This window comes from Rattus norvegicus, chromosome 7 (assembly GCF_021556685.1).
Source record: "Rattus norvegicus strain SHRSP/BbbUtx chromosome 7, alternate assembly SHRSP_T2T, whole genome shotgun sequence".
Lineage (NCBI taxonomy): Eukaryota > Metazoa > Chordata > Mammalia > Rodentia > Muridae > Rattus > Rattus norvegicus.
In genome coordinates this window covers 79,995,559-80,022,233 of record NC_141540.1, presented here as the reverse complement: position 1 = coordinate 80,022,233, position 26,675 = coordinate 79,995,559, and the positions used below count along the sequence as shown (strand labels likewise).

General features: G+C 40.1%; 1 protein-coding gene across 47 annotated transcripts in view; it reads right to left on the bottom strand.

Moving 5' to 3' along the window:
• The window catches only part of Rims2 (regulating synaptic membrane exocytosis 2), a 520,587-nt gene that overhangs the window by 421,581 nt on the left and 72,331 nt on the right, over positions 1-26,675 (bottom strand). For 33 of the 47 annotated variants that reach the window (XM_087555439.1, XM_087555408.1, XM_087555415.1 and 30 more), the window contains exons 2-3: positions 11,425-11,457; positions 10,930-11,016 (exon numbers count right to left, since the gene is read on the bottom strand). In XM_087555439.1, coding sequence (XP_087411565.1) covers positions 10,930-11,016; positions 11,425-11,457 — 120 coding nt within the window. 47 annotated transcript variants of the gene reach the window in all.

The following is a 26,675-nucleotide window of genomic DNA, read 5'->3' as shown; positions in this document are numbered from 1 at the left end:
TCAAAGGAAAAATCCACCAAGATGAACTCTCAATCCTCATCTTCGGATGGTTTATATACAAGTGTGCAATTTCTAGGCTTGAAAGTAAAATGATGCTATCTGGTGCTGGATAGAGGAGCCTTATTTTTTATTATGGCAGCTTGCTATTTTTGTAACATGGTGATTTGGTTGAACACAATAAAGTACAGTAGTAACTGATCTCCCCTTCTTCCTGGATGAGGGAGGAGATGATTAAATGTTGATGTCAGCATCCTTGAGCATATTCAGATGAGCTTCTGCTTCTGTTGAAAAGGATGCTGTGTTTGATTGTGGTCCGAAGCTTTGAAGCACTACTTGGCATCTCCTTCCTTGGAGGTCTCACTGTTTAAACATAACAGATTTGATAGCTTGTTGGTAAGGTGAGGTCCAGCTTGTCTCCACTAGGTCATCTTCATGTGAATCCGGTGGTTATACGGTTTTGTTCTAGGGATATTTCATTTTTTTAATAACGGTTTTAGCTGACATTCATGGAGAGAATGAATCCTTAGAACTGTGCCACTAGTGAAAGGAAATCCTGTCTAGAGTATGTTTCTTTACAAAGCTGTGTCACACCATCCTTTGGGCCCTCTGCTGGAAAAGTAGAATCAAGTCTCAAATAATGCCTTTTAAATTGTATCCTCTAGTATTATAGATGTAGGACAGTACTGTATCATACCTCTGTGGATGTAAAATAGCTTGTACCTGCTTTATGATACGTAGTAGTGACCGTGCTTTATCAGAGCTGTTTTTAATGATGTTGCTCAGAATGTTTTCTTTCCAGATGATGATTGAGAAGCTAATTTTAAAAAAAAAATGGTGCCAGGTACCACAAGAGTAACAGAACTGTGCTGTTTTCTCGGGTTTTGTTCTTTTACTTTTTTTTTTTTAATGGAGTGTGCTGGATGTCTCTACAGTTTTGTTCAGATGACTGCAGAACCTGGAAAAGCTGTTGCTGCTGTTGATGCATAACACACTGCTATTATTGGTCTTTTTATATAAATATAAATATAAATATAAATATATATATACAGATATATAATTTGAATTTTTTGAAACTTTAGCTGTGCTGTCAACTTTGGAAAAAAGTATCCCCGTTTACTGTGTTGAGTTGGCACTGTACAAAAATTAACAGCCATATTGGTCTAGAAATGTTGAACTTAAGTTTTTTCCATTTGTACAGGGGTAACACACTGTATTAAATATGTAAGGTCTTATCTACGTGGGTTTGATTACAAAAACTAATAAAGTATTCTCTAAATTTAAAAAAGAAAAAGAAAAAAATGTCTAGACTGCTGTTAAATTTACTTTCTCCCTTTTCACACATCCATCATATAATCTTTATAGATACAGGTATCTAAACTTTGAGTTATTTTTGAGGTAGTGTTTAGATGATGTATTTTTGTAATGATTGGGACAAGAAATGTTGCCCCCAAAGGATCTTGCACTGAATGCATGATACTTAGCTGAGGAAATATTTGCAGAGGTTATAAAAATGTTGGGAAGTAGGGCAGCTGAAGGATTCTGGTCATTAGGGGTAGATCCTAAAGCAGTAGTTCTCAACCTATGGGTTGCAACCCCCTTTAGGGTCACATATCCGATATCCTGCATATCAGATATTTACATTATAACCCATAAGAGTAGCAAAATTACAGTTATGAACTGACAAAAAAGTAATTTTATCATTGGGGATCACCACAACATTAGGAACTGTATTAAACCACCAACCAAAGAGTACACATGGAGGCACCCATGGCTCAAACCACATATGTAGCAGAGGATGGCCTTATCTGGCATCAATGGGAGGGAAGGCCTTGTGAAGACTCATTTCCCCAGTGTAGGGGAATGCTAGGGTGGTGAGGCAGGAGTGGATGGGTGGGTGGGAGAGCACCCTCATAGAGGCAGGGGCAGGGGGTGGGATAGGGGATTTGCAGAGGGGAAACCAGGATGGGGGATAGCATTTGAAATATAAATACATAAAATAACCAATAATTTTAAAAAAAGCGATCACAGCTTTAGGAAGGTTAAGAAGCACTGTCCTAAAAGTTAATGAGAGCATCTTCTTCCTAGCCCCGACTTCCTTCTCACCTCTTTCTCCCTCTTCCCCAAATCTCTGTACAATCTGTCTGTCTATCTTGAGGTATGTAACCTCTACCATATGATCCCACTGCCACATTCTGCTCAACTGATGAATGGAACCAAGAAACCACGAACTAAACCTTCAGAAATCATGAACCAAAATAAATGTTTCCTCTCTTAGGTAGGTTGTTTCTGTCTGATGTTATGCTATAGAAGCAATAAATGTAACAGTTGTCTTCAAGCAGTATAGTGTAGTTCAAAAAAAATAGACTCAATTTATAGAGACTCAAATTAGAACACCTACTCTGTATTATAGAGTGACTTGAGGAGGTAGGAAAAAAATCTATATATCCCAAGCACACAGTATACTGGTTGTGTTCCCCCACTGGTTCATGTTTGCATACTTGTTCCCCAGTTGATGAGCCTGTTTAGGAAGGATTAGATGTGACCCTTTAGAGGAGCTGTATCCCAAGGTGTGATTTGAGGCTTCAGGGTTCCTGCCCTCTTCAATCCACCCTCTACCTCCTGATTGTGGGTCAAGCTCTCACCATCACCATGGCTCTGTGGCCATCATGGGTCTAACCCTCTGTAAGCCCAAGTAAATACTTTCTTTTGTGAGTTGCCTTAGGCATGGTGTTTTGTCACAGCATGTGTGACATCAGTTAAAATAAAAAGAGAGATACATGTATATACACTGGACATATCAAGTAAACCAAGTGTAAGTCAATTAAACACCTGTGAAAGAAAGTGTAAGAAAAACTAGTTCTAGAAGACAGGCACTAATTGTGAATAGTAATAGCAGGACTTCACAGAAAAGGAACATTTTGGGGATTTGTTCTTAGAAAGGAGATATGGTAGGCAACAACTAAGGAATAAATTTCAACCTGGAGTTTTTCATCTGCAAAGCAGCATAGAAGCAGAAAATTCAGGAGGTGGAAAGAATTTACATTTGAAATAATATATACATCTGGAAACAAACCAAAGGGGAAAAAAACAGAAAAGCAGAAACTAAAAAGGAAATTTAGAAGAGACTGTTTCTAATTCAATGCTAAGAACTATTAGCATTATTACTGTTATAACTATTATCATTATTATTATAATCAATAGCTACCTTCATTTTTGACATGTTAGAGAAATCAGTAAGTCACTGTGAAAATATTTAACAAAATGATCTCAAATAAATCAGGTATTTCATTGGTTTAAGACTAACAAATATATATATTTCTGAATGTTTGGATTTTTTTTTCATGACTAGACTGGGCCCAAGACAGCAACTATATGAAGCCCAACTCTAACCTCTATTTAAGAGACTCCCCAGAGTAATTCTCCTTCCCCAGCTTGCTCACCTATCTATCACGCACACTTTTCACTGCATCATCCTGGGACTGATTGGAGTATAAGCCCAGAGTTAAATTAAGAACTTCTGGCAGGAATCCCCAAAGCTAGTTCCCCCATCCTACCATTTCAACGCCATCAGCAGACACTAACTACTGAGTCCCAAGACCTGCAACATATGGAGCAAAACAAAACTTTACTTAAAGATTTCCCAGGTCAGTCCACTTATGCTGTCTGCTGGCCTACCACCCAATCCTCACACTGCACCTATAATGGGATGAACTCAAGTCTGAACCCAGAGTCCCAGTTACAACATCAGACACCCCATCTACTACACCAATTAGGGAACAAAGTCCCTGAAACCCAAAGTGGCGCCAAGACCAAAACCCAGTGCCATGCAAGCCAGTGCACACAAGCTGACAGGTTGGGGCTAAGAACAAATAAATGTCCAACACCTCAGAAGCATAGGAAAGACCAGATATCTATACCAACAAACACCAAAAACATTATAACTCCAGATATCTAGATCCCATCCCAAAAACATAAGCATAAACAACCAAGATAATATGCCTCATCCAAAAGCCACTACTTCTATGGTAAAATTTGCTGAGAAAAACAATTTAACTGAAGCACAAGACAAAGCCCTCAAAATACCAATTATGAGTATGTTCAAGGACCTTAAGGAAAAGATACAAACAAACGACTGATGAAGTGCTTGAGAGCATGTGGCTGAAAACAATGACAATGAAAAGAATCCATGAAAACAGAGTCTAACAAAGAAATAGAATTAGCACTCACACACAAAAGGCCAGACTGAAATAAAACTAAAACTAGAAGACTCAGGAAATCACCAAAAAAGCTCAGAGGAAAGTCTTACCAATATATTAAATTAATTAGAAGAGAGAATGCCAGGTCTTAAAGACAAGGTAGACAAAATTGAACAATCACTCAACTGCTAAAAATCTAAAAAAAATCCAGACATAACATATCCAGGAAATCTAGGACACTGAAAAAACCAACCAAATAAACCTATAAATAATAGGTATTCAGGATAAAGAAGAAAAGGCAAAGGCACAGAAAATATTTTAAACTAATAAAAGAAAATTTCCTAAATCTAAAAGGCTATATGCCTATTGGGATTCAAGAAGTATGTGAAATATCAAAACAGGCAAGACCAGAAAAGAAATTCCTACTGTCACAAAATAATCAAAAACATTACTTGTACAGAAAAACAAAAAGGATATTAAAAACTACAGAGAAAAAAGATCAAGTAACATATAAAAGCAGGCCTATAATAATAACACCTGACTTTTCCATGTTAACTCTGAAAGCCAGAGGAGCCTAGACTGATGTTCTATAAACTGAAAAACAACAGATACCAGCCCAGACCACTACACCCAGTTGTGGTGGCTTAAATAAGAATGCCCCCCATTGACTCAAATATTTGAATATTTAGTCACCAGGAATTGGCATGATTTCAGATGACTAGGAAGTGTGGCCTTCTTGGAGGAAGTGTGACCCCCCTGGGTGGGTGGGGGGAGTTGAGATTTCAAAAGCCCATTCCAAGTCCAGCACACACACACACTAACTCAGACTCACTAACTCACACTCCCTTCCTTCCTTCCCGCCCTCCCCGCCCCTGTACCCACCCATGCACCACCACCCCAATGATCCAGGTTGTAGATCCCAACTTCTCCAGCACTGTGCCTGCCATGCTGCTTCCCAGCATAATGATAACGGACTAAATCTCTGAAAGTGTAAACACCCTAATTAAATGCTCTTTTGTAAGAGTTACTTTGGCCATAGTGTCTCTTCACAGCAATAAAATAGTAACTTAGTCACCAACAAAACTATCAATCATGCCAAGTGGGCATGCTAGTGCATGCCTTTAATCCCAGCACTAGGGAGGCAGAAGCAAGTAGATCTCAGTGAGTTCAAAGCCATCCTGGTCTACAAACTTGGTTGTTCAGGATGACCAAGGCTGTTTACACAGAAAAACCCTATTTGGGAAAAAACAAAAACAAAAACAAAAAAATTATCAATTATAATAGGAGAAAACACATTTCATCATAAGATCAAATTTAAACAATTCATGTCCACAGATCCAGCTCTAAAAAAACACTAAATGGAACACTTCAGCCTAAAAGAAAGATTTACTACACCCAAGAGGAGAGGACACAAGAAATAATTCCAGAATGTTTTGACAAAAAAGTTCTAAAAACCACAACAAAATAATGAATATTGTTCAGTAATAACTCTCAATGTTAATAATGTCAATTCCCCTGGATTTGAAAACAGAATCCATCTTTCTGCTGCCTCCAATCCATCTTCTTGCTTTCTCCAAGAAATACCTCACCATCAAAGACTAACACTCCATTCAGCTTCCTAAAATACAGACATGTTTAAGTGGAATCTAAACGGAGTTACCAGAGAATACCCAACTTTATACCAGACACTGCCCAGCTATCAGGAATGGGTTAAATCTTTAGAGTTGTTGGCCAAAGAGGTCCAGACTCTCCTTCCAAGCAGTAGAGACTATTGCAGTAATACTGGCTACCCTCCATGACGTGATGCTGAGACCCTACTGGTAAAGATGCTACTGCTTATGTCATTAAACGTAAAGAAACTGAGTTGGTAATCAAGTGGAAGCTTCACCCCACTAAAGCTGATGCTAGAAGATACTCATAGGATATAAGAGGAGAAAATTAATCATCATTCTGACCCAGCTATGAACCCTGTGAGCCAAAATAGAACCTGTATGTAAGACAGGGTCTCTGATGGATGCAGTAGCAAAAAATGTTGTGGGAGTGACCATTCCCCTTCTTACTGACTTCAGACCCACTCCATGACACAGAGCTCATACTCCAACTGCTAAAGTGGCCAACAACCAACCTGAGACCAGACAGGTCAAGGGCCCCAGGGAAAAACCTACAATTATTATTCTCTTAAATAGACACAACAATAAAACAACCCCTAATGACTGTTGCTTACCCATTGGGTACATCACTTGACCCTCATCAGAGAAGCTTCTTGTTAAAACGGCAATTAACATAGAAACCTATAGATAGGCAATATGCAGAGAATGAAAAGCTTTGGAACAATCAGCCCTAAATGGGATATCTTTATCACATCCCTCCCCTCCAGGCTCAAAGATCTATGAAGAATAGCAGACCTAAGACTGCAAGACCCAGGGGTAATGGACAACATAAAAAAAATGTTTTCAGACATAGCTGGGCTGATGCATATATGAATCCAAAGACTAACAGCATGTACAAGGACTGCATAAGTGCACGCCAGGAAAAAATGCCAGCACAGAGAAAGGAAGTGGGCATAAAGTCCCATCACTAGCCAAGAAGCTAGTTGCAGTTAATAGCTGCTGGGAGAGGAAAAGGGAAAATTATTTCAATGGAATGACACTGGGTAAATCAACAAAACTTCAGTGCTGGTCCTGTGCTAAGGAGTAGGTGACAATAGCAAAGTGGATTGATTCCATAGGGTTTTTTGGTTTTGGTTTTCTGTGTGTGCATGTACGTTTGCATGTGCATTGTGCTTATGTGCACACACTTGGTTTTGGTTATGTCATTTTGTTTTATTTTTTAAATAATATAAGTACATTTCTCTCTTTTCCTTTCCCCCCTCCAAATCCTCCCATACCCTGTTACCTGCTTTCAAATTCATGGCCTTTTTTTCACTAACTGTTATTGCCCACATATATACTTATGTGTATACATATTTAGTCCTAAATGTAGTGTCTTTAGCCCATACATTACTTGTATGCATGTTTTCAGGGCTGGCCATCTGGCACTGGACAACAATTAGTGCACTCCTCCCTTAGGAAAAGCACCTCACCCTCCCCAGCTTTCCTCAGTTGCCTGCAGTGCTGTGTGTAGGGTCGAGGCCTCGTGGGCATTTCCCACCCACTGCGGGATGTCCACTAGTGTTGTCCTTGTTCAGATCACATTTGGGGAACAAAATGGCTTGATGCCCCATCACCTAGATAAAACACCATGTGTTTAAAAAATAAAGCTCTGATGATACTACTTACATTCCTAGAGATTTCTATGACTTAATTACACTTAATCTTGGTTGACATAGTTAACTATTGTTAAAACATGGTCCAAGAGCAGAGTCATTTAAGAAGAATTCTGAGTGCTTGTGAGAAAACAAGAGTCTTGTGACCTAATTTTCCTCAAAGCACAGAGTTGCTTGTGGGATGTGCTCTCCTGGTGTAGCGGGTAGGTGTGCGTTTACTTCACACTCTTCCCTACAACTGGCTACTGTTACTTGTCTATATGCTACCATGGAAAAACGGGTTTTTGCCACATGCAGCTTGTCCTTGTGATTGTAAACTTTACTCATGTGATTCCCCTTAACCCTTGGAGAGGGTTAAACTGTCTGATGCTCTGAAGAAAGTTTTATGAGACCTTCTGAGACCTTAGTCTACCTCACTCTTGGCTCCATTCTCCCAGACCCCACTGCCTCTGGAGCAGTGACAAACTATAAAGCTGCAATCAGTTCACAGAGTGAAGGGACATGACACAATAAAGTCCCTCAATCCTCTGTAGCACCTCTGTACTTACAATCCCTTTCCCCACGTCCAGGTCAGATGCAGAGTCACTAAAGCCTCAAGGATTAAGGCATGCTCAGCAAATGGCACATGCAGCATTATCAAATAAATCATTCAGGAAATGGAGATAAACACCCTGACACAGTAAGCAATTTCAATGTTGAAAGTATCTTTAATTTGATAAAGTATTTACTTTTAGAAGTAACTATAAAATGATCCTCCAGAGTAGCCAGGAAAATAATGTCTTCAGAATGCATAAAACAGCACTATTGATAGTAGTCAAAAGACTAGAAATAAGATAAAATATTTCAGACTAAAATAGATAAAGTAAAACCTACTAATATACCAAAGTATTGTACATTAAGAGATAAATGAGACACAGCTACTTGAAATCAAACTCTGTATCTCACAAATACCTTGTGAAAAATAAGACACAGTAGACTCTACATCATATGGTGGATTTGTGTAGCATAAATAAAAATAGACAAAAATAATGATGCTATGTAGAAAACAGTGTGTATATAGAGGTCAGGATACAAGCTATCCCCACTTCAAGGAAGGGAGGCAGCGTTCCTGAAGAAGGAGCATGAGGTAAGATGGCTGGTAGTAGTCAGCTTCGTGAACGTGATGCTCATTGCCAGATACATTCCCTATATATAACGAGTCAATGAGTTGAACACCCAGTTGATGCATCTCTCACTGAACGTATTCTTTGCATAAAAAAGCAATTAACCCTTTCATACCTTTATTTTTATTAAGAGAAGATCTTGTTATGACCCATGTTTCAACATCCAACTGCAATCTCCTGAGTGGCCGGGATTATTGGTATGTACCATGACAGAAATAGCATTTTCTGAATAAACAATATATTTGTTGTGGTTCTTATTTATTTACTCCTTCATTAAGCCCCAAAGAATTTCGGATGGCTCTAAAGTATACAACCGATGCAGTCAAATTTAGATTATTCAGAGTGAAAACTACATTGGACCTATATATATCTATGTGCAGTAACTGCCTGCATCATTTCATAACTATATCAACGTTCAACCATGACCAATCAAGCATCAGTAAGTTCACAGACTAAAATGAAAGATCTTTTCTCAATACTGTCATCAGTCTTTCCAAAAAATAACAAGGGAAATGTAAAATTAAACTTTTTTTTGAGAGAGGGGATGTCTCTATTATGTAGCTCTGGCTTCCTGGAACTTGCTCTGTAGACCAGGCTGGCCTCAAACTCACAGACACCCTACTCACTGCTGGAATTAAAGATGGGCACCACCACATCCAGCCAAAATTAATGCTATTTTCTAAGTCTTCGATTTTCACTGGCATTCCCTTCAAAATATACGATCAATACTTTGAAGGACCTTATCTCCTCGTCTGAATTAATAAGAGGCTGCTCTGTTGTTTTAAATGTTCATTTCTAATCCTAGATTCGGGTCCATTACACACTGAGTAAGCAAGCACAAGGGGCAGGCACTGTGACACCCTGTCTATTCGTCAGCAATACAGGCAGGTAGTGACTGACTCTGTGACCTGAAGTCAAAACATTCAGTCTTCTGAAAGAAAAAGAAATTGGGTGGGGGCAATGAAGAGAAGAAAGGGGGAAGAAGGAGGCAGGAGGAAGAGAAAGAGGAAGAGAGAAGGGAAGGGAAAGAAGGGAGGGGGCAGAGAGGCAGGAGAAGGGTGGTTGATTAACAATTTGCCCTTTGATAAAAGCTCCCAAATATTGCTCCTTGGATGCATGTTTGATAGCTAAAAGGACAGTTCCTTTTTATGGGCTATTGAAAATCACTTTCAGTAGAATCTTTAAAATATGTGATCCCCTAAATATAAATATGAGAATCCCCTAATATATGTAATCTTTAGAGGAAAAAAAAACATTCAATGACTGTTGACAAAAACAAAAGAAAAAATAAGGTAAACAGTTTCTATCCAACACAAAAGAGGACTGGTTTCCTAAAATCACTGTAGACAGCAAATGTCATTTCTGAATATACTTCCTGGTGTGAATTTTCATAACATTATTATCCCTAACCTTTGGTCTTAATCCAAGCCATTACAGCATTTTTGTAGGAAAGTACTGAAATATATACTATTATTATTCTTATTGCAATAGCTATTCGCATGGCAAATTTCCATCAGAAATCAATAAAAATCAAATGTGAACTAACTATAGTCGATGTTACGTTGCTCATTATGTACATGTTTCCTCTCGTCCATGGCATGGTAAGACATTTTCAGACCCCACTGCCTATAGCTCAGATCCTGTAATCAGTTTGGGTCAATAGGTTGTAAGCTCAAGTGACTTATTTCACTTTCATTTATGCAATTAAGAATAAGCATAGTCTGTGAACAACTTCTTTAAAATCTCTTTACACGACTAAAGGAAAAGGAATCTAGAAGTTTTTAGTGTTTCGGGTCATTGTGAGAATACATTACTTTATTCCCCAATCAAGTTTTATAATGTAAAAATGTGTTGTGAAGCATAATTTGATAGTCAAATAAGTTTAGTAAACAGTGTTAAGATCTAATCCTAGTTAGGTTCTCAGAATTGCCACACTAAATCTGCTTAATCTTTCTTAAAACAACTTATCCAAAACTATTTGACCGCACAACAAATTTAGGAGTTAATACTTCTTACTATCCTCTAGCACTCTTGTTTGGAGATACTGTAGAATATACATTATTGGGAAAATATGTTTCTGGGTTACATATTCATGTAAGTGAGGAGGATTGCCTGTTCTTTTCCATGTCCTCTAAGTTATCCTTGTTTTCTGTCTAGATTCCCATGGACGAACGGCAGAACTACTGAACTTTCGCCTCACAGTTTCCCTCACTGAGGCCCTGCATTCCAGGGCAGAATTTTAACTCACACTCTCCAGTGTCCTATTGCATTAGATACTGTTAGTCTATGCAGACCGCTTACTTACGTCGGGGGCTCCTTTTCATTGTGTTGTTTTTGCTGGGGCTGAAGAACGTTATTTACCAGTTCAGTGATCCCACTAAAGGGAAACCACCTGTTTAAATAAGCAAATAATGTGACTGAAAAAAACAAAAGAATAACAATGTAGATTCATTTTTTTACCCAAAGTAATAATAAATTAAAAAGAAAAAAACCACAGGCACAAAAGCTACAGCCAATGGAAATGTGAGCTCCAATTATCACCAGGCAATCAGAAAGTAGGGAAATTAATTGAACACTCAACTAGTCCACAAGCAGGCAACAAAAACCTACATCCAGTCACTATGTGGATGAAGTAAGAAGCTGCAGGCAGCTCTCTTACAAGCTAGAAGTCAGAAAGCAGAAGACACACTAGCTGCAGCCTATCCAGTATTAGTGTAAGCTAATACCATAGAGGTGCAGAGAGCAGAACACGGCAGAAGAACAGGAGTCAACTGTACTGCACCAGAATACGTTTACTTACTGTGTCGGTTGTGGTTTGTGCTCTTCTTTGATCCTAAAAAAATAAGTTTGCACAACTGAGTGCACTGTACTAAAGCAGCAGTTTCTATCTATACATTTGTAGTTATATATAAAGGACATGAAAATTTGGATTATTACACAGAAAAATTTAGTGTTACATCATAAAGAATTGAGCATTTCAGTCAATTTTATACAAAAGGGGAAGAAAAGAGTTGGCTCATTTGGGTTTTTCTATTCTGTTTTGCTTGTAGGGCTTAGGGATTTAGCACAGGCTATACACGCAGTAGGCAGTCACAGTACACCAGAGATTTAGCACAGGCTACACATATGGTAGGCAGGCACAGTTCACTAGGGATTTAGCACAGGATGTACACACGGTAGGCAGTCACAGAACACTAGGGACTTAGCACAGGCTATACACACGGTAGGCAGTCACAGTACACTAGGGGTTTAGCACAGGATATACACACGGTAGGCAGTCACAGTACACTAGGGACTTAGCACAGGCTATACACACGGTAGGCAGTCACAGTACACCAGAGATTTAGCACAGCTATACACGCAGTAGGCAGTCACAGTACACTAGGGGTAAACCAGGCTATACACCCTTGGATTCGTATTATGCACTATGCCTTACTAAGTCAAACTATTCACTCCACAGAGCTACATCTGTATGCTCTTTTCACAAGTTTCAGAAAATGAGGATGAGATTGGATCAACATACAGCAGTAGGTATGAAAATCTAACAGCATTGAACAGTTAAAAGACTGAGAACAATCTCACACAGGGTGTGATTAGTAAGACTAGACTTCCTATAAATGGCTAAGAACTCTCTTGAGAAATGCATTTATTTTCTCGAAAGACTAAAACTTGGTAAATAAAATTTGCACAACAACCTAGGATTTTTCATTATAAAATTGCATCAGTAATGTAAGCTGAATCTTCTCTGTAAGTCGGATTTTATGTTAGTTTTATGGTATGCAATGGTTCATCGTGTCAACTTAGCTGGATTCAGCAACACTGTGAGACTGGTGAAACAGATCTCAGGAGGTGTCTGTGAGAATGGCCCAGAGAGATTTGATCCAAGTGAAGGACTGCACTGAGTGTAGACAATGCCATGCAGCAGACAGAGGCACAGATGAACACAAGGAAGGAAAGCCCACTGGCATAGACATGTTCTCTTTCTCACTCGGAGCTTCTATCTGCTAATATCATGGCAGTGTCAGGAGCAGAAACAGACCCAGCTGACTGGCAGAGATTTAACCAGGGCTCCTGTGGAGTCAGTCAGTCAGAGCTTAGCAGAGTGTAGAAAAGAGAAGCAGAAGACTGGACCAGAATTCTGAAGCTGAGGTTCTAAATGGGCACCCAGGAGACAAGTGCTGGAACAGGCAGCACACGGTACCATTCACTGCCCGGGCACACAAAGGAATTGCGGAAACCATACTACAGGGATTGTGGCAGTCTTCTGAGAGGCACTTCAGGAAGACAGCTCCCAGCCACAGAGAAAGCATAGGCAGGCAAGCCTGCCATGCTCCCTCAAGGAACCCCATGTAGAAAAGCCCACATGTAATCCCGAAACACCACAGACAAGGTCTCAGACTAGGGAATTTTGGCTAAAAGTTGACCTCCAACACAGAAAATATTTCTGCCTGTGAAAAACATATTAACTTATTTGAATTTACTAAGATAAGCAGGCCCCAGTCATATCAGTAGAGAAATACAAGGGAAGGGACAAACCACAACATCCCAATTACAAAAAAAATATTAAATACCTTCAACTTCATCTCACTGCTCTTTTATATTTTACACTTTCTACTTTAATTGTACAGTGTGTTTTAGCTTCTATCCTGGTTGAAAGGCTGTTATGGTTGTCTCTATTTCTCCCTCCTTGTCATTCTTTTTTGACTTATTCTTTTCTGATGTCAACCCCCTCAAATACTGATACCCTTATCACTACAGAACTATAAAATCACACTTTTCCTCTTCAAGATAGATGGCTATCTCTAAAACTTACTACTGGTAAATGAAAACAAAGGAAACAGGTGTCTTCTCCTCCAATGAGACACTGGGTCTACTCTAAAGTCATTACATTGTCTAGTACAGTCACCTCCCTTCCAAAAATAAAAAATAAAATAAAATAAATGCCAGAGGAACATAATGCAAGTGAAGACAAGTCACCAACTGGACTCGCATAAAATAAATTAGACAAAAAGATAGGAAAAGAAGAGGACTGTGGAGCACATCCATCTCAAGGATTCCTGTTGCTGTGGAAGCATACTCTATAAAAGCAACATTCTCACTTTTCCTAAATAAGAGACAGAGACAGAGACAGAGACAGAGAACTAAATCAAGAAACTTATGTGAAAGAAGAGAAAATATGTTAATGTGATTTTTTGTCCACTGTCAACATATCTAGTACAGTTGTTGTCTAGTGCTGTGAAAAGCACCATTAACAAAAATAACTTGGGAGGAAAGGGGTTATTTCATGGTACCCAGTCCACCAGGAAGGGAAGTCAGGGCAAGAACTCAAGGCAAAACAAGAACTGGAGGCAGAACTGAAGCAGAGGGTGTGGGGGAAGCTGTTTACTGCCTTGCTCAGCCTGCTCTCTTAGACAATCCAGGCCCACCTGCTCAGTAGTAACACCACACACAGTCTGTCATTAATCATGCAGATGCCCCCTCAGGGCAAATCTGATGGGGGCAGTTCTTCAATTGAGATTCCTCCTTTCCAGATGACCATAGCTTACTTCAACTTGACAACTGAAAGAAGGGAGGGAGGAAGGAAAGGAGAGGAGAGGGGAGGGAAGGGGAGGGGAGGGGAGGGGAGGGGAGGGGAGGGGAGGGGAGGGAAGGGGAGAAGAGAGGAGAGCAGAGGAGAGGAGAGCAGAGGAGAGCAGTGGAGAGGAGAGGAGAGGAGAGGAGAGGAGAGGAGAGGAGAGGAGAGGAGAGGAGAGGAGAGGAGAGGAGAGGAAAGACAAAAGGGGGGAAACCAGCATCTACTGTTCATTTAATTGTTTCCCAAAGTTAATATTTAATGATATTGCATATTATATCAAAAATTTACATGCAAAAGCACCATACGAGTCATCATCATGAAAGTTTCACAGTGACAAAGGAATTAAATCAGAATCAATATTAGCAATTCCTAAAAAGTACTGATGCTGACTATCAGGACAACATTAATGTTTCTGATGTAGGATGGCTAAGTTCAGGCCAAATGTCGAAAAGATTTTATGAATTACAAATGTTGCCAACTTGTTTGTGGTATCAAAAACAAAATTTATGCCACAATTTGCCAGTGAAAACTGGTTTAAGAGATATAGTATTTTTCATGGATTCAAGTACTCATTTAAAGAAATTAAACATGCATCTTTCAGGTGAAAAATCAACTTATCAAAACAATATTTCCAATCTTAACAGTATTATGAAACTGAAATTATAGTAAACTCAAATTAAGGAAGATAGCTTCATGCGTTTTGACATGTTTGCTAAACATAATCCTGTGAACAGTTAAATTATGTAGCCTTGATTGTCAATCTGATTCAATAATTTGAAACAGATTTTAAGTTTTTCAGGAAAATATTTCTATTCCATCTTTACTTGACATAATTATGACACCTGTCAGTTTTCAAGCAATAAATGGAGCTTCAGTCAGATATTTAACTTGATAAGATTCTATTCATATCTCTTTACTTGACATTTACAAGATCTATCTCCCAGAAAAAAATATCCCTGGCTCCACAATCACAATTCTTGCTGTTGTCTCCTACATTTGTGAACCTACATTTGTGAACAACTATTTGCAAGAACAAAGCACACAAAAAGTAAAATTAGAACCAAAATATAGGATGAGCAACTTAAGAGCTCGTTGAGGGCTGGTCCAGATTCTGGTGCAAATGTAACACCACTAGTTTTATGTTGTCCTTGTATTTTTTTCTTTTATAGGTAAGACAAAATCAGTCAGTGCTTTATTACTTAAATCTGATCATTATATTTATTAGTGGCTAAACTTGGGACCTACTTGATTTTAAACAACTCTCCAGATGGGATGAGAAGACCACTCAGCTGGTGTAGTGTTCACTGTAACCATGACCAAAAGGTCAGGCATTGAAGCATACTTACTTATACTCCCAACACTTGAGAGGCAGAAACAAGAGGATCCCCAGGACTCACTGGGTAGACAGCCTAGTCAAGACATCAAGACCCAGGTCTACAATGAGTAATTCTGCTTCAAAAATTAAGTTTGATGCACTTTAGGACCCAAGGATGAGTCCAGCCCTGCACACACACCTACACATAGTCACTCTGAACTTGGAGCATAGTTCGGTTCTAACAGACGTACAACTCAAGGTTTGATGTGCACTATATAAACCAAGTATGATAGTGAGGATTTTTAACCCAGCACTCGGGAGGTAGCAGCAGGGGGATGAGAAGTCTTCCTGCATAATGAGTCCCTGCATAGTGAGTCCCTACAGAGTGAGTTCCAGGGGAGCCTGACCTACATTAAACATTGTCTTAAATTTTTGTTTGTTTGTTTGTTTGTTTTTGCTCTTTGAGACAAGGTATTTTTACATAGCCATGGCAATCCTGAAACACACTATGTAGACCAGGCTGACCTCAAACTCACACAAACCTCTCCCTCCAGAATGCTGGGATTATAGGCATGCGCTACCACACCTGGCCACTTTATTTCATAGATTCTGAATAGAGCACTATATAATTAGGCTTATTTTGTGAGAATTCTTGCTTTTCTGTGCTAGAAAATATTATGAAAAATATACACAGACATTTTTGTTCATCAGCTTTCATAAACATTTGTGTATTTCCTGAGTGGCCGAAAACAATTATTTAATCTTTATTTTTGCCAAAATTTTTATTTGCATTTTATTTTATGTGTATGAGTTTTTTAATCTCATACGCAGAAAAGCAGCTCATGCTCTTAACTTCTGAGCCATTGTTCCAGCTCCAAGATGATTCTTCTTTCTAAATTGAGCTACAGAAGCCAAAGGTTAGATAACTCTGCTGTATATAGTATTATTATTCTTTTAAACTTGGCCCATAGTAAGCATTACATTTTATACGCAGCCATAATTTACACAAATGCATATAACTACAATGAAATTATATGAAATATGACTAAGTGAAACACATACTAGTGTTATCTGTTATTTTGTACTTCATCTCTATTCTTTTTGTTGGTGGTGGTGGCAATGGTTTGTTTATTTTTCAAGACAGGGTTTCTCTGAAGTCCTGTCTGTCCTGGAACCTACTCTGTTGCTGAAAGCCATGCAAGAGTAACTACAAATGGCTTTAACTCAATGGAATGCAGCCCACTGATTACCACAACCACGTGGGTGGGCCACAGTGTGGCATGGTCCTGAGGACTGAGTCCTGAGGACTTCTGAGTTCTCTCTGCTTGCTGCCCTCTTATTCTAAGAACTGTGTGAAACTCGAGGGCTTCCAGTCCTTCCCTGGGTGATAGCACTGAAACTCATAATAATAATGCTTGATCATGTTCAGGCATTGCTGCTGGAGCAGATTACAATTCTATCAACATCCTAGAGAAGAACTGAAGAGATGAAGATTGCAGGCAATGACTACCACCCTTAGAAAACATTTGGAAAAAATGTAATTGTCAGTAAAGCTAGGTTGAGGTATTTTACTACTGGCTCAGGTGTTAAAAGTCTTAGGGAATATGAAGTTCAGAAAGGCACACTTTTTTTTAAATTGGATATTTTATTTATTTACATTTCAAATATTATCCCCTTTCCCAGTTTCCCCTCCAGAAGCTACCTATACTATCTCCCTTCCTTCTGTCTCTATGAGGGTACCCTACCCACCCACCCACTCCCACCTTACCGCCCTTACATTCCCCTACACTGGGGCATTGAGCCTTCCCAGGACCAAGGGCCTCTGCTCCCACTGATGCCAGATAAGGCCATCCTCTGCTACATATGCAGCTAGAGCCATGAGTCCCTCCATGTGTACTCTTTGGTTGGTGGTTGAGTACCTGGGAGCTCTGGGGGAAAGGGGTCGTCTAGTTGGTTGGTATTGCTGTTCTTCCGATGAGGCGGCAAACCACTTCAGCTCCTTCAGTCCTTTCTTTTAACTCCTCATCAGGGACCCCATTTCTCAATCCAGTGGTTGGCTGCGAGCATCAGTATCTGTATTGGTCAAGCTCTGGCAGAGTCTCTCAGGAGACAGCTATATCAGGCAAACACTTCTTGGCATCAGCAATAGTAACTGTATATGGGATGGATCCCCATGTGGGGCAGTCTCTGGATGGCCTTTCCTTCAGTCCTGCTCCACATTTTGTACCCATATTCCCTTTAGACAGGAGCAATTCTGGGTTAAAAATGTGGAGATGAATGGGTAGCCCCATCCCCCAACTGGGGGCCTTGCCTAACCTCTGGATATGGTCTCTATAGGTTCTCCCTGACCACCTTTGTTGGATATTTCAGCTAATGCCATCCCCATTGGGTCCTGGGAGTCTCTTGCTTTCCTGGCATCTAGGACTTGCTGGTGGCTACTCCCAGTTCCCATTCCCATTTGCTATACACCTCTGTTCAATTTCCTGGCCCTCTGTATATCATCCATCTCTCTTCCCATACCTGTTCCTGCCCCCCTTTTTCCCTTCCTCCTCCTCCATTCTTTCTCCCAAGTCCCTTTTACCCTCTACCTCCTGTGAGTATTTTGTTCCCCCTTCTAAGAAGGACTGAAGCATCTACACTTTGGGTCTCCTCCTTCTTGAGCTTCATTTGAACTGTGAGTTGTAGCATGGGTATTCCGAGATTTTTGCACAATATGCACTTATCAGTAAGTACATACCATGTGTGTTTTTTGTGATTGGATTACCTCATCCAGGATGATAGTTTCTAGTTCCATCCATCTGCCTATAAATTTCATGAAGTTGTTTTTAATAGCTGAGAAGTACTCCACTGTGTAGATGTACCACATTTTCTGTATCCATTCCTCTAATGAAGGGCATCTGGGGTCTTTCCAGCTTCTGGCTATTATAAATAAGGCTGCTATGAACATAGTATGTGTCCTTATTGGAGCATCTTTTGGGTATATGCCCAGGAGTGGTATAGCTATGTCCTCAGGTAGTAATATGTCCAATTTTCTGAGGAGCTGCCAGACTGATTTCTAGAGTGGTTATACCAGCTTTCAATCCCACCAACAATGGAGGAGTGTTCCTTTCTCCACTGTCAATGTGTCAAAATGGCAGTCCACAGATTGGGAAAAGATTTTTACTCTCCACCCAACAGAGGGCTAATATTCAAAATATATATAAAAAACTCAAGAAGTTAAACACTGACAAACCAAATAACCCAATTGAAAAATGGAATGCAGAGAGAATTCTTAACAGAGGAATTTTGAATGGTCGAGGAGCACTTAAAAAAATGTTCATCATCCTCAAGCAACAGCACATGCTGGTGAGGATGAGGAGAAAGGGAAACACTCTTTCATTGCTGGTGGGATTGCAAACTTGTACAACCACTCTGAAAATCAATCTGTTGGTCTCTCAGAAAATGAACAGCTTCTAGGCATATACCCAAAAGATGCTCCACCATACCACAAAGAAATGTGTTCCACTATGTTCACAGTTTATTCATACTAATCAAAATCTGGAAGCAATCCAGATGTCCCTCAACCAAAGAGTGGATACACACAATGTGGTTCATTGACAACAATGGAACACTATGAAACTAGAAAATATCATCCTGAGTGAGGCAACCTACAACCAAAAGGATAGGCATGGTTTGTACTCATAACTAGATATGATCCAGAAAGTACAGGATAACCACAAAACACTCCACAGACTCAAAGAAGCTAAACAAAAAGAAAAGCCCAAGCAAGGATGCTTGGATCTCACCTAAAGTGGGGAATAATATAGTAGTCATAGAAAGTAGGAGAGAGGGAACTGGATGGGAGAGAGGATGGGGAGGAAAACGGGGGAGGGATAGGGTGATAAGGATCAGGCATGGGGAGAGACAGGAGAGAGGGCCAGAGGGCCAGGAGAATGAATAGAAATCTGCAGCTGCCAGGGATGGGGGAATCTCAAGGAAGTGCCAGAGACTGGATGGGCAAGGCTCCCAGGAGTCAATGTGGGTTACGTACCTTAGATGAATAGCAGTGAGGACATGGAATCTGAAGAGGCCACCTCCTATAACTAAGCAGAACCCCCAGTGGATGGAAAAGGACACCAACCCACCCACAAAACTTTGACCCCAAATTTGTTGTCTAAAAGAAATACAGGAACAAAGAAACTAAGGGAATAGACAACCAATAACTGGCCCAACTTGAGACCCATCCATGGGCAATCCCCAATCCCTGACACTACTACTGATACCCTGCTATGCTTGCAGACTGGAGCCTCACATCACTGACATCTGAAGCCTTCATCCCCAGCCGATGACTCAGACAAATGCAGAGACCCACAACCAAACACTGGGCAGAGCTCTGAATTCTTAAAGAAGAATAGGGGAAGGATGGAGGGCCCCAAAGGGGACAAGAACTCCACAGGAAGAAGAGCAGAGTCAACTAACCTAGACCCTTGGTGGCTCTCAGAGACTGAACCGCAAACCAAAATTCATTCACTGTCTGGACCTAGGCCTCTCTGCCTATATGTAGCAGATATGCAATTCAGTCTTTATGTGGGTCCCCCAAGAACTGGAATGGGGGCTATCCCTAAAGCTGTTGCTTGTCTGTGGAATATGTTTCCCTAACTGGGCTGTTTTATCTGGCCTCGATGGAGAGGATGCACCTAGCCCCACAGAGACTTGATGTGCCAGGGTAGAGGGATACACAGGAGGGCTTCCACTCCATCAGAGGGAAGGGAATAGGAGATTGGGGGTAGCGATGTGAAAGGGGAGGAAGCAATCAGCATGTTAAATTAATAAATAAATTAACAGGAAAAATCATCCTGAGTGAGGTAATTCAGACACAGAATGACAATTATAGTATGTATTCCCCTATATGTAGATATTAGTCATTAATAAGCAAGATAGAATCTATATAACCACAGAGGTTAGGTTTAGAGTGAGGCAGTAGAGGGAATGACCAATAGAATAGATAGCTATGATGGACAGGGCAGGAGCAAACTGGACTGAGGAGGGAGGAGGGGTGGGAGGAAATACAGAGAGGGACAGCTAAAACTGAGAGCCAATTGAGGGAATGGAAACCTGACACAGTAAACACATCCTATAATATGAAGGCGGTCTAAAGGTAATCACTAAATAATGGGGGGACTAAGTCCCACCTGGACATCTCTCATCGCCAAATGAAGCTTCCAGATCCAGAAAATGGGTTACAAATTGTTGAACTGTTGGCCCAAGAGGCCCCATGGAAATTCCCAAACAGCCTATGCTATTGCAAATGCTTTCCACAAACCAGCGGTAAGGACCCATCGCTGAAGATAACGCTTACACAACTCACTGAACACAGAGAAGTAGAACTGGTGCCTACTTACAGCCTTCCCTCCTATAAACTAGTGTTCATGGTACTAAAAGGTACTCTGCATGCTACCAAAGGAGAAAGATGAGTGCCAGCCCAACTTCAAATCCTTAGATCTACAATGGTGACCTTCCCAACAACATATGCTGGTAGAATAGTGTCACAAAACTGTGGGAGTAACCAACCAAGTCTGAGTTTATTTAAGGCCCATTTCATGAACTAGAACCCATACCTGGTGTTGCTAGGTAGCCAAGAACCTGAGACTACACCAGGGACCAAAGAAACATAACAATAAAATGATTCCTAACAACCTTCTGCTATACTCACAAATCAGTGCACTGCTCAGTCATCATCAGAGAAGCTTCTTCAGCAGATGGGAACAAATACAGAGCCATAAGCAAAACAATATGCAGAATGAGAGACCTTAGAACACTTTGTCCTAAACAGAATGGCTATATGATATCCTTCCCCCCCCCCCCAGGTCTTAGGGAACCCTGGAGAAGGGGCAGAAAGAGTGTAAAAGCCAAAGGAGAGGAAGTCCACCAAAGGAACAAGGCCTTCTAAACACAGCACACAAAGACTATATGAACTCAAAACCTAAGGCAGCATGCACAGGGCCTACATGGATTTGAACTAAGTAGAGTCCTAGAGCTGAGAGGAGAAGTAGACACACGCCATCATCATTAGCCCAAAAACTATATCCAATTAATAGCCACTTGCAAACTTAGTGTTCTCTAAGGGAGTCTCCCTGGGGAAACAGGATAGTGAAGGATAGGTCCATGCCCAAAAGTAAACATTAAATGAACTCAATAGAATCTCTGGAGGTTCTTTTCCTCTTAATGTGTGTCAGTGCATTTTTCCAATACTACACAGATCCTTTGCATATACACTATGGCTTCCAGATTTTTGTTTTTATGGGATTCCTCTGTGTGTGTGTGTGTGTGTGTGTGTGTGTGTGTGTGTGTGTGTGTGTGTGTGTTTCCTGTGCTTTTTTTTCTTTGGCTCTTTTTTCCCTATTAACTGTTTAGTCCTATTCTAACTTATTTGTGATTGTTTTTATTTTTATTCTTTAGATGGCTGTTTGTTTTCTAAGAAAACAGGAGGGGATCAAAATGGGTGGGAAGGACCAAGACAAGAGTTGAGGGAGGGCACACCATAATCAAAAAGTATTGTATAAAAGAAACTATTGTTGCTGCCCTCACAGAGAGCTGAAACCCAGGCCCAAGCAGCGAATTCAGGCCCAAGAACAGAGGTAAGACCAACTTTTCTGCTCCAAGTGACCTGCATGGCAGACTCAGGACACACGAAGGCAAAATTCTTCTGGGATCAGACACTTCCAGTTTCTAGCTGGTGCCCGAACCTCGCTGATCCCAGCGCACAGCTTCCTGCTCCCAAACCCCGTGAGAGAGAGAGCTCATAGGCCAGAGGTGTGGGCAATCCTGAGACTGCAGGGCAGGAGAGACCGCCACTTCTGCCCACCTTTGCCCACATCCCTGGCCCAAGAGGAAACTGTATAGGGCCTCTGGGAACAGGAAAATAGGGGCAGTCAAGCTGAAGGACCCTGTAGTCCAGACTGTGTCCGGATCTAAAGGGACCTGGTGAAACAGCTCCCTGCACCCAAATCCCATGGGAGGGAGAGCTAAACCTTCAGAGGGGCAAACATGCCTGGGAAACCAGAGGAGACTACTCTGTCCACATTTCTGACTCTAGAGTCAAACACTTAGCGCCATCAGGACCCACTGTGCACAGGGACAAAAAGTAGGGGCAGGCCTTTCTGGTTGCTGCCCTCAAGGACAGCTGAAACCCAGCCCCAAAGAGCGACTTCAGGCCTAAGACCAGAGGTAAGATCAACTTTTCTGCTCCAAGTGACCTGCCTGGTTGACTCAGGACACAGGCCCACAGAAACAGCTGAAAGTCAGTGGACAGTAACGACTACATGCCTGAAAGCAGAACACTCTGTTCCCATAACTGGCTGAAAGAAAACAGGAAAACAGGTCTACAGCACTCCTAACACACAGGCCTATAGGACGGTCAAGTGACTGTCAGAAATAGCAAAACAAGGTAACACCAGAGACAACCTCATGGCAAGAGGCAATCACAAAAACCCAAGCAACAGAAACCAAGACTACATGGCATCATCAGAGCCCAATTCTCCCACCAAAGCAAACACTGAATATTCAAACACACCAGAAAAGCAAGATCGAGATTTAAAATTACATTTGATCATGATGATGGAGGACTTCAAGAAAGAAATAAAGAACTCCCTTAGAGAAATGCAGGAAAACAAAAGTAAACAAGTAGAAACCCTTAGAGAAGAAAAACAAAAATCCCTAAAAGAATTACAGGAAAACACAATCAAACAGGTGAAGGAATTGAAAATGGGAATAAAAACAATAAAGAAAGCACAAAGGGAGACAAACCTGGATATAGAAAACCAAAGGAGAGACAAGGAGCCGTAGATACAAGCATCACCAACAGAATATAAGAGATAGAAGAGAGAATATCAGGAGCAGAAGATTCCATAGAAATCATCGACACAACTGTCAAAGATAATGTAAAACAGAAAAAGCTACTGGCCCAAAACATACAGGAAATCCAGGACTCAATGAGAAGATCAAACCTAAGGATAATAGGTATAGAAGAGAGTGAAGACTCCCACCTCAAAGGACCAGTAAATATCTTCAACAAAATCATAGAAGAAAACTTCCCTAACCTAAAGAAAGAGATGCTCATAAACATACAAAAAGCCTACAGAACTCCAAATAGATAGGACCAGAAAGAAACTCCTCCCATCACATAATAGTCAAAACACCAAACGCACAAAATAAAGAAAGAATATTAAAAGCAGTAAGGGAAAAAGGTCAAGTAACATATAAAGGCAGACCTATCAGAATCACACCAGACTTCTGACCAGAGACTATGAAAGCCAGAAGATACTGGACAGATGTCATACAGACCCTAAGAGAACACAAATGCCAGCCCAGGCTACTATACCCAGCAAAACTCTCAATTAACATAGATGGAGAAACCAAGATATTCCATGACAAAACCAAATTTACACAATATCTTTCTACAAATCCAGCCCTACAAAGGACAATAAAGGATAAAGCCCAACACAAAGAGGCAAGCTAAGCCTAGAAAAAGCAAGAAACTAATCGTCTTGGCAACAAAACAAAGAGAAGAAAAGCACACAAACATAACCTCACATCCAAATACAAATATAATAAGAAGCAACAATCACTATTCCTTAAAATTTCTGAACATCAATGGACTCGATTCCCCAATAAAAAGACATAGATTAACAAACTGGATACACAATGAGAACCCAGCATTTGGCTGTTTACAAGAAACACACCTCAGACACAAAGACAGACACTACCTCAGAGTGAAAGGCCGGAAAGCAATTTTCCAAGCAAATGGTCTGAAGAAGCAAGCTGGAGTAGCCATTCTAATATCGAAGAAAATCGATTTTTGACTAAAAGTCATCAAAAAAGATAAGGAAGGACACTTCATATTCATCAAAGGAAAAATCCACCAAGATGAACTCTCAATCCTAAATATCTATGCTCCAAATACAAGGGTAACTACATACATGAAAGGAACCTTACTAAAGCTCAAAGAACACATTACACCTCACACAATAATAGTAGGAGATTTCAACACCCCACTCTCATCAATGGACAGATCATGGAAACAGAAATTAAATAGAGACAGAGACAGACTAAGAGAAGTCATGAAACAAATGGACTTAACAGATATTTATAGAACATTCTATACTAAAACAAAAGGATATACCTTCTTCTCACCACCTCATGGTACTTTCTCCAAAATTGACCACCAAATCAGTCATAAGACAGGCCTCAAGAGATACAGAAAGATAAAAATAATCCCATGCATCCTATCAGACCACCACAGGCTAAAGCTGGTCTTCAATAACAATAAGGGAAGAACGCCTACATATACATGGAAGATGAACAATACTCTACTCAATGATAACCTGGTCAAGGAAGAAATTAAAGACTTCTTAGAATTTAATGAAAATGCAGGTACAACATACCCAAACTTATGGGACACACTGAAAGCTGTGCTAAGAGGAAAACTCATAGCTCCGAGTGCCTGCTGAAAGAAACAAGAGAGCATATATCAGCAGCTTGACAGCACACCTAAAAGCTCTAGAACAAAAAGAGGCAAATACACCCAGGAGGAGAAGAAGGCAGGAAATAATCAAACTCAGAGCTAAAATCAACCAAGTAGAAACAAAAAGGAATATACAAAGAATCAACAGAACCAAAACTGGTTCTTGAGAAAAACAACAAGATAGATAAACCCTTAGCCAGACTAACCAGAGGACACAGGGAGTGTGTCCAAATTTAATAAAATCAGAAATGAAAAGGAGACATAACAAAAGAATCATAACAAAAGAACAAAAGAGGAAATTCAAAAACTTATCAGATCCTACTACAAAAGCCTATATTCAACAAAACTTGAAAATCTACAGGAAATGGACAATTTCCTAGACAGATACCAGGTACTGCAGTAAAATCAGGAATAGATAAATCATTTAAACAACCCCATAACTCCTAAAGAAATAGAAGCAGTCATTAAAAGTCTCCCAACCAAAAAGAGACAAGGTCCAGATGGGTTCAGTGCAGAATTCTATCAGACCTTCATAGAAGATGTCATACCAATACTATCCAAACCATTCCACAAAATTGAAACAGACGGAGCGCTACCGAATTCCTTCTATGAAGCCACAATTACTCTTACACGTAAATCACACAAAGACCCAACAAAGAGAACTTCAGACCAATTTCCCTTATGAATATCGATGCAAAAATACTCAGTAAAATTCTCACAAACCGAATCCAAGAGCACATCAAAACAATCATCCATCGTGATCAAGTAGGCTTCATCCCAGGTATGCAGGGATGGTTTAATATATGGAAAACCATCAACGTGATCCATTATATAAACAAACTGAAAGAACAAAACCACATGATCATTTCATTAGAAGCTGAGAAAGCATTTGACAAAATTCAACACCCCTTCATGATAAAAGTCCTGGAAAGAATAGGAATTCAAGGCCCATACCTAAACATAGTAAAAGCCATATACAGCAAACCAGTAGCTAACATTAAACTTAATGGAGAGATACTTGAAGCAATCCCACTAAAATCAGAGACTAGATAAGGCTGCCCACACTCTCCCTACTTATTCAATATAGTTCGTGAATTATATTGTGTCAGAGCAATCAGACAACAAAAGGAGACACAGATTGGAAAGGAAGAAGTCAAAATATCACTATTTGCAGATGACATGATAGTATATTTAAGTGATCCCAAAAGTTCCATCAGAAAACTACTAAACCTGATAAACACCTTCACCAAAGTGGCTGGGAATAAAATTAACTCAAATAAATCAGTAGCTTTCCTCTACAGAAAAGAGAAACAAGGGAAACGACACCCTTCATAATGGTCCCAAATAATACATAATACCTCGGTGTGACTTTGACCAAGCAAGTGAAAGATCTGTATGATAAGAACTTCAAGCCTCTGAAGAAAGAAATTGAAGAAGATCTCAGAAGATGGAAAGATCTCCCATGCTCATGGATTGGCAGGATTAATAAAGTAATCCTGCCATTTTACCAAAAGCGATCTACAGATTCAATGCAATTCCCATCAAAATTCCAACCCAATTCTTCAAAGAGTTAGACAGAACAATTTTCAAATTCATCTGGAATAACAAAAAACCCAGGATAGCTAAAACTATCCTCAACAATAAAAGGACTTTAGGGGG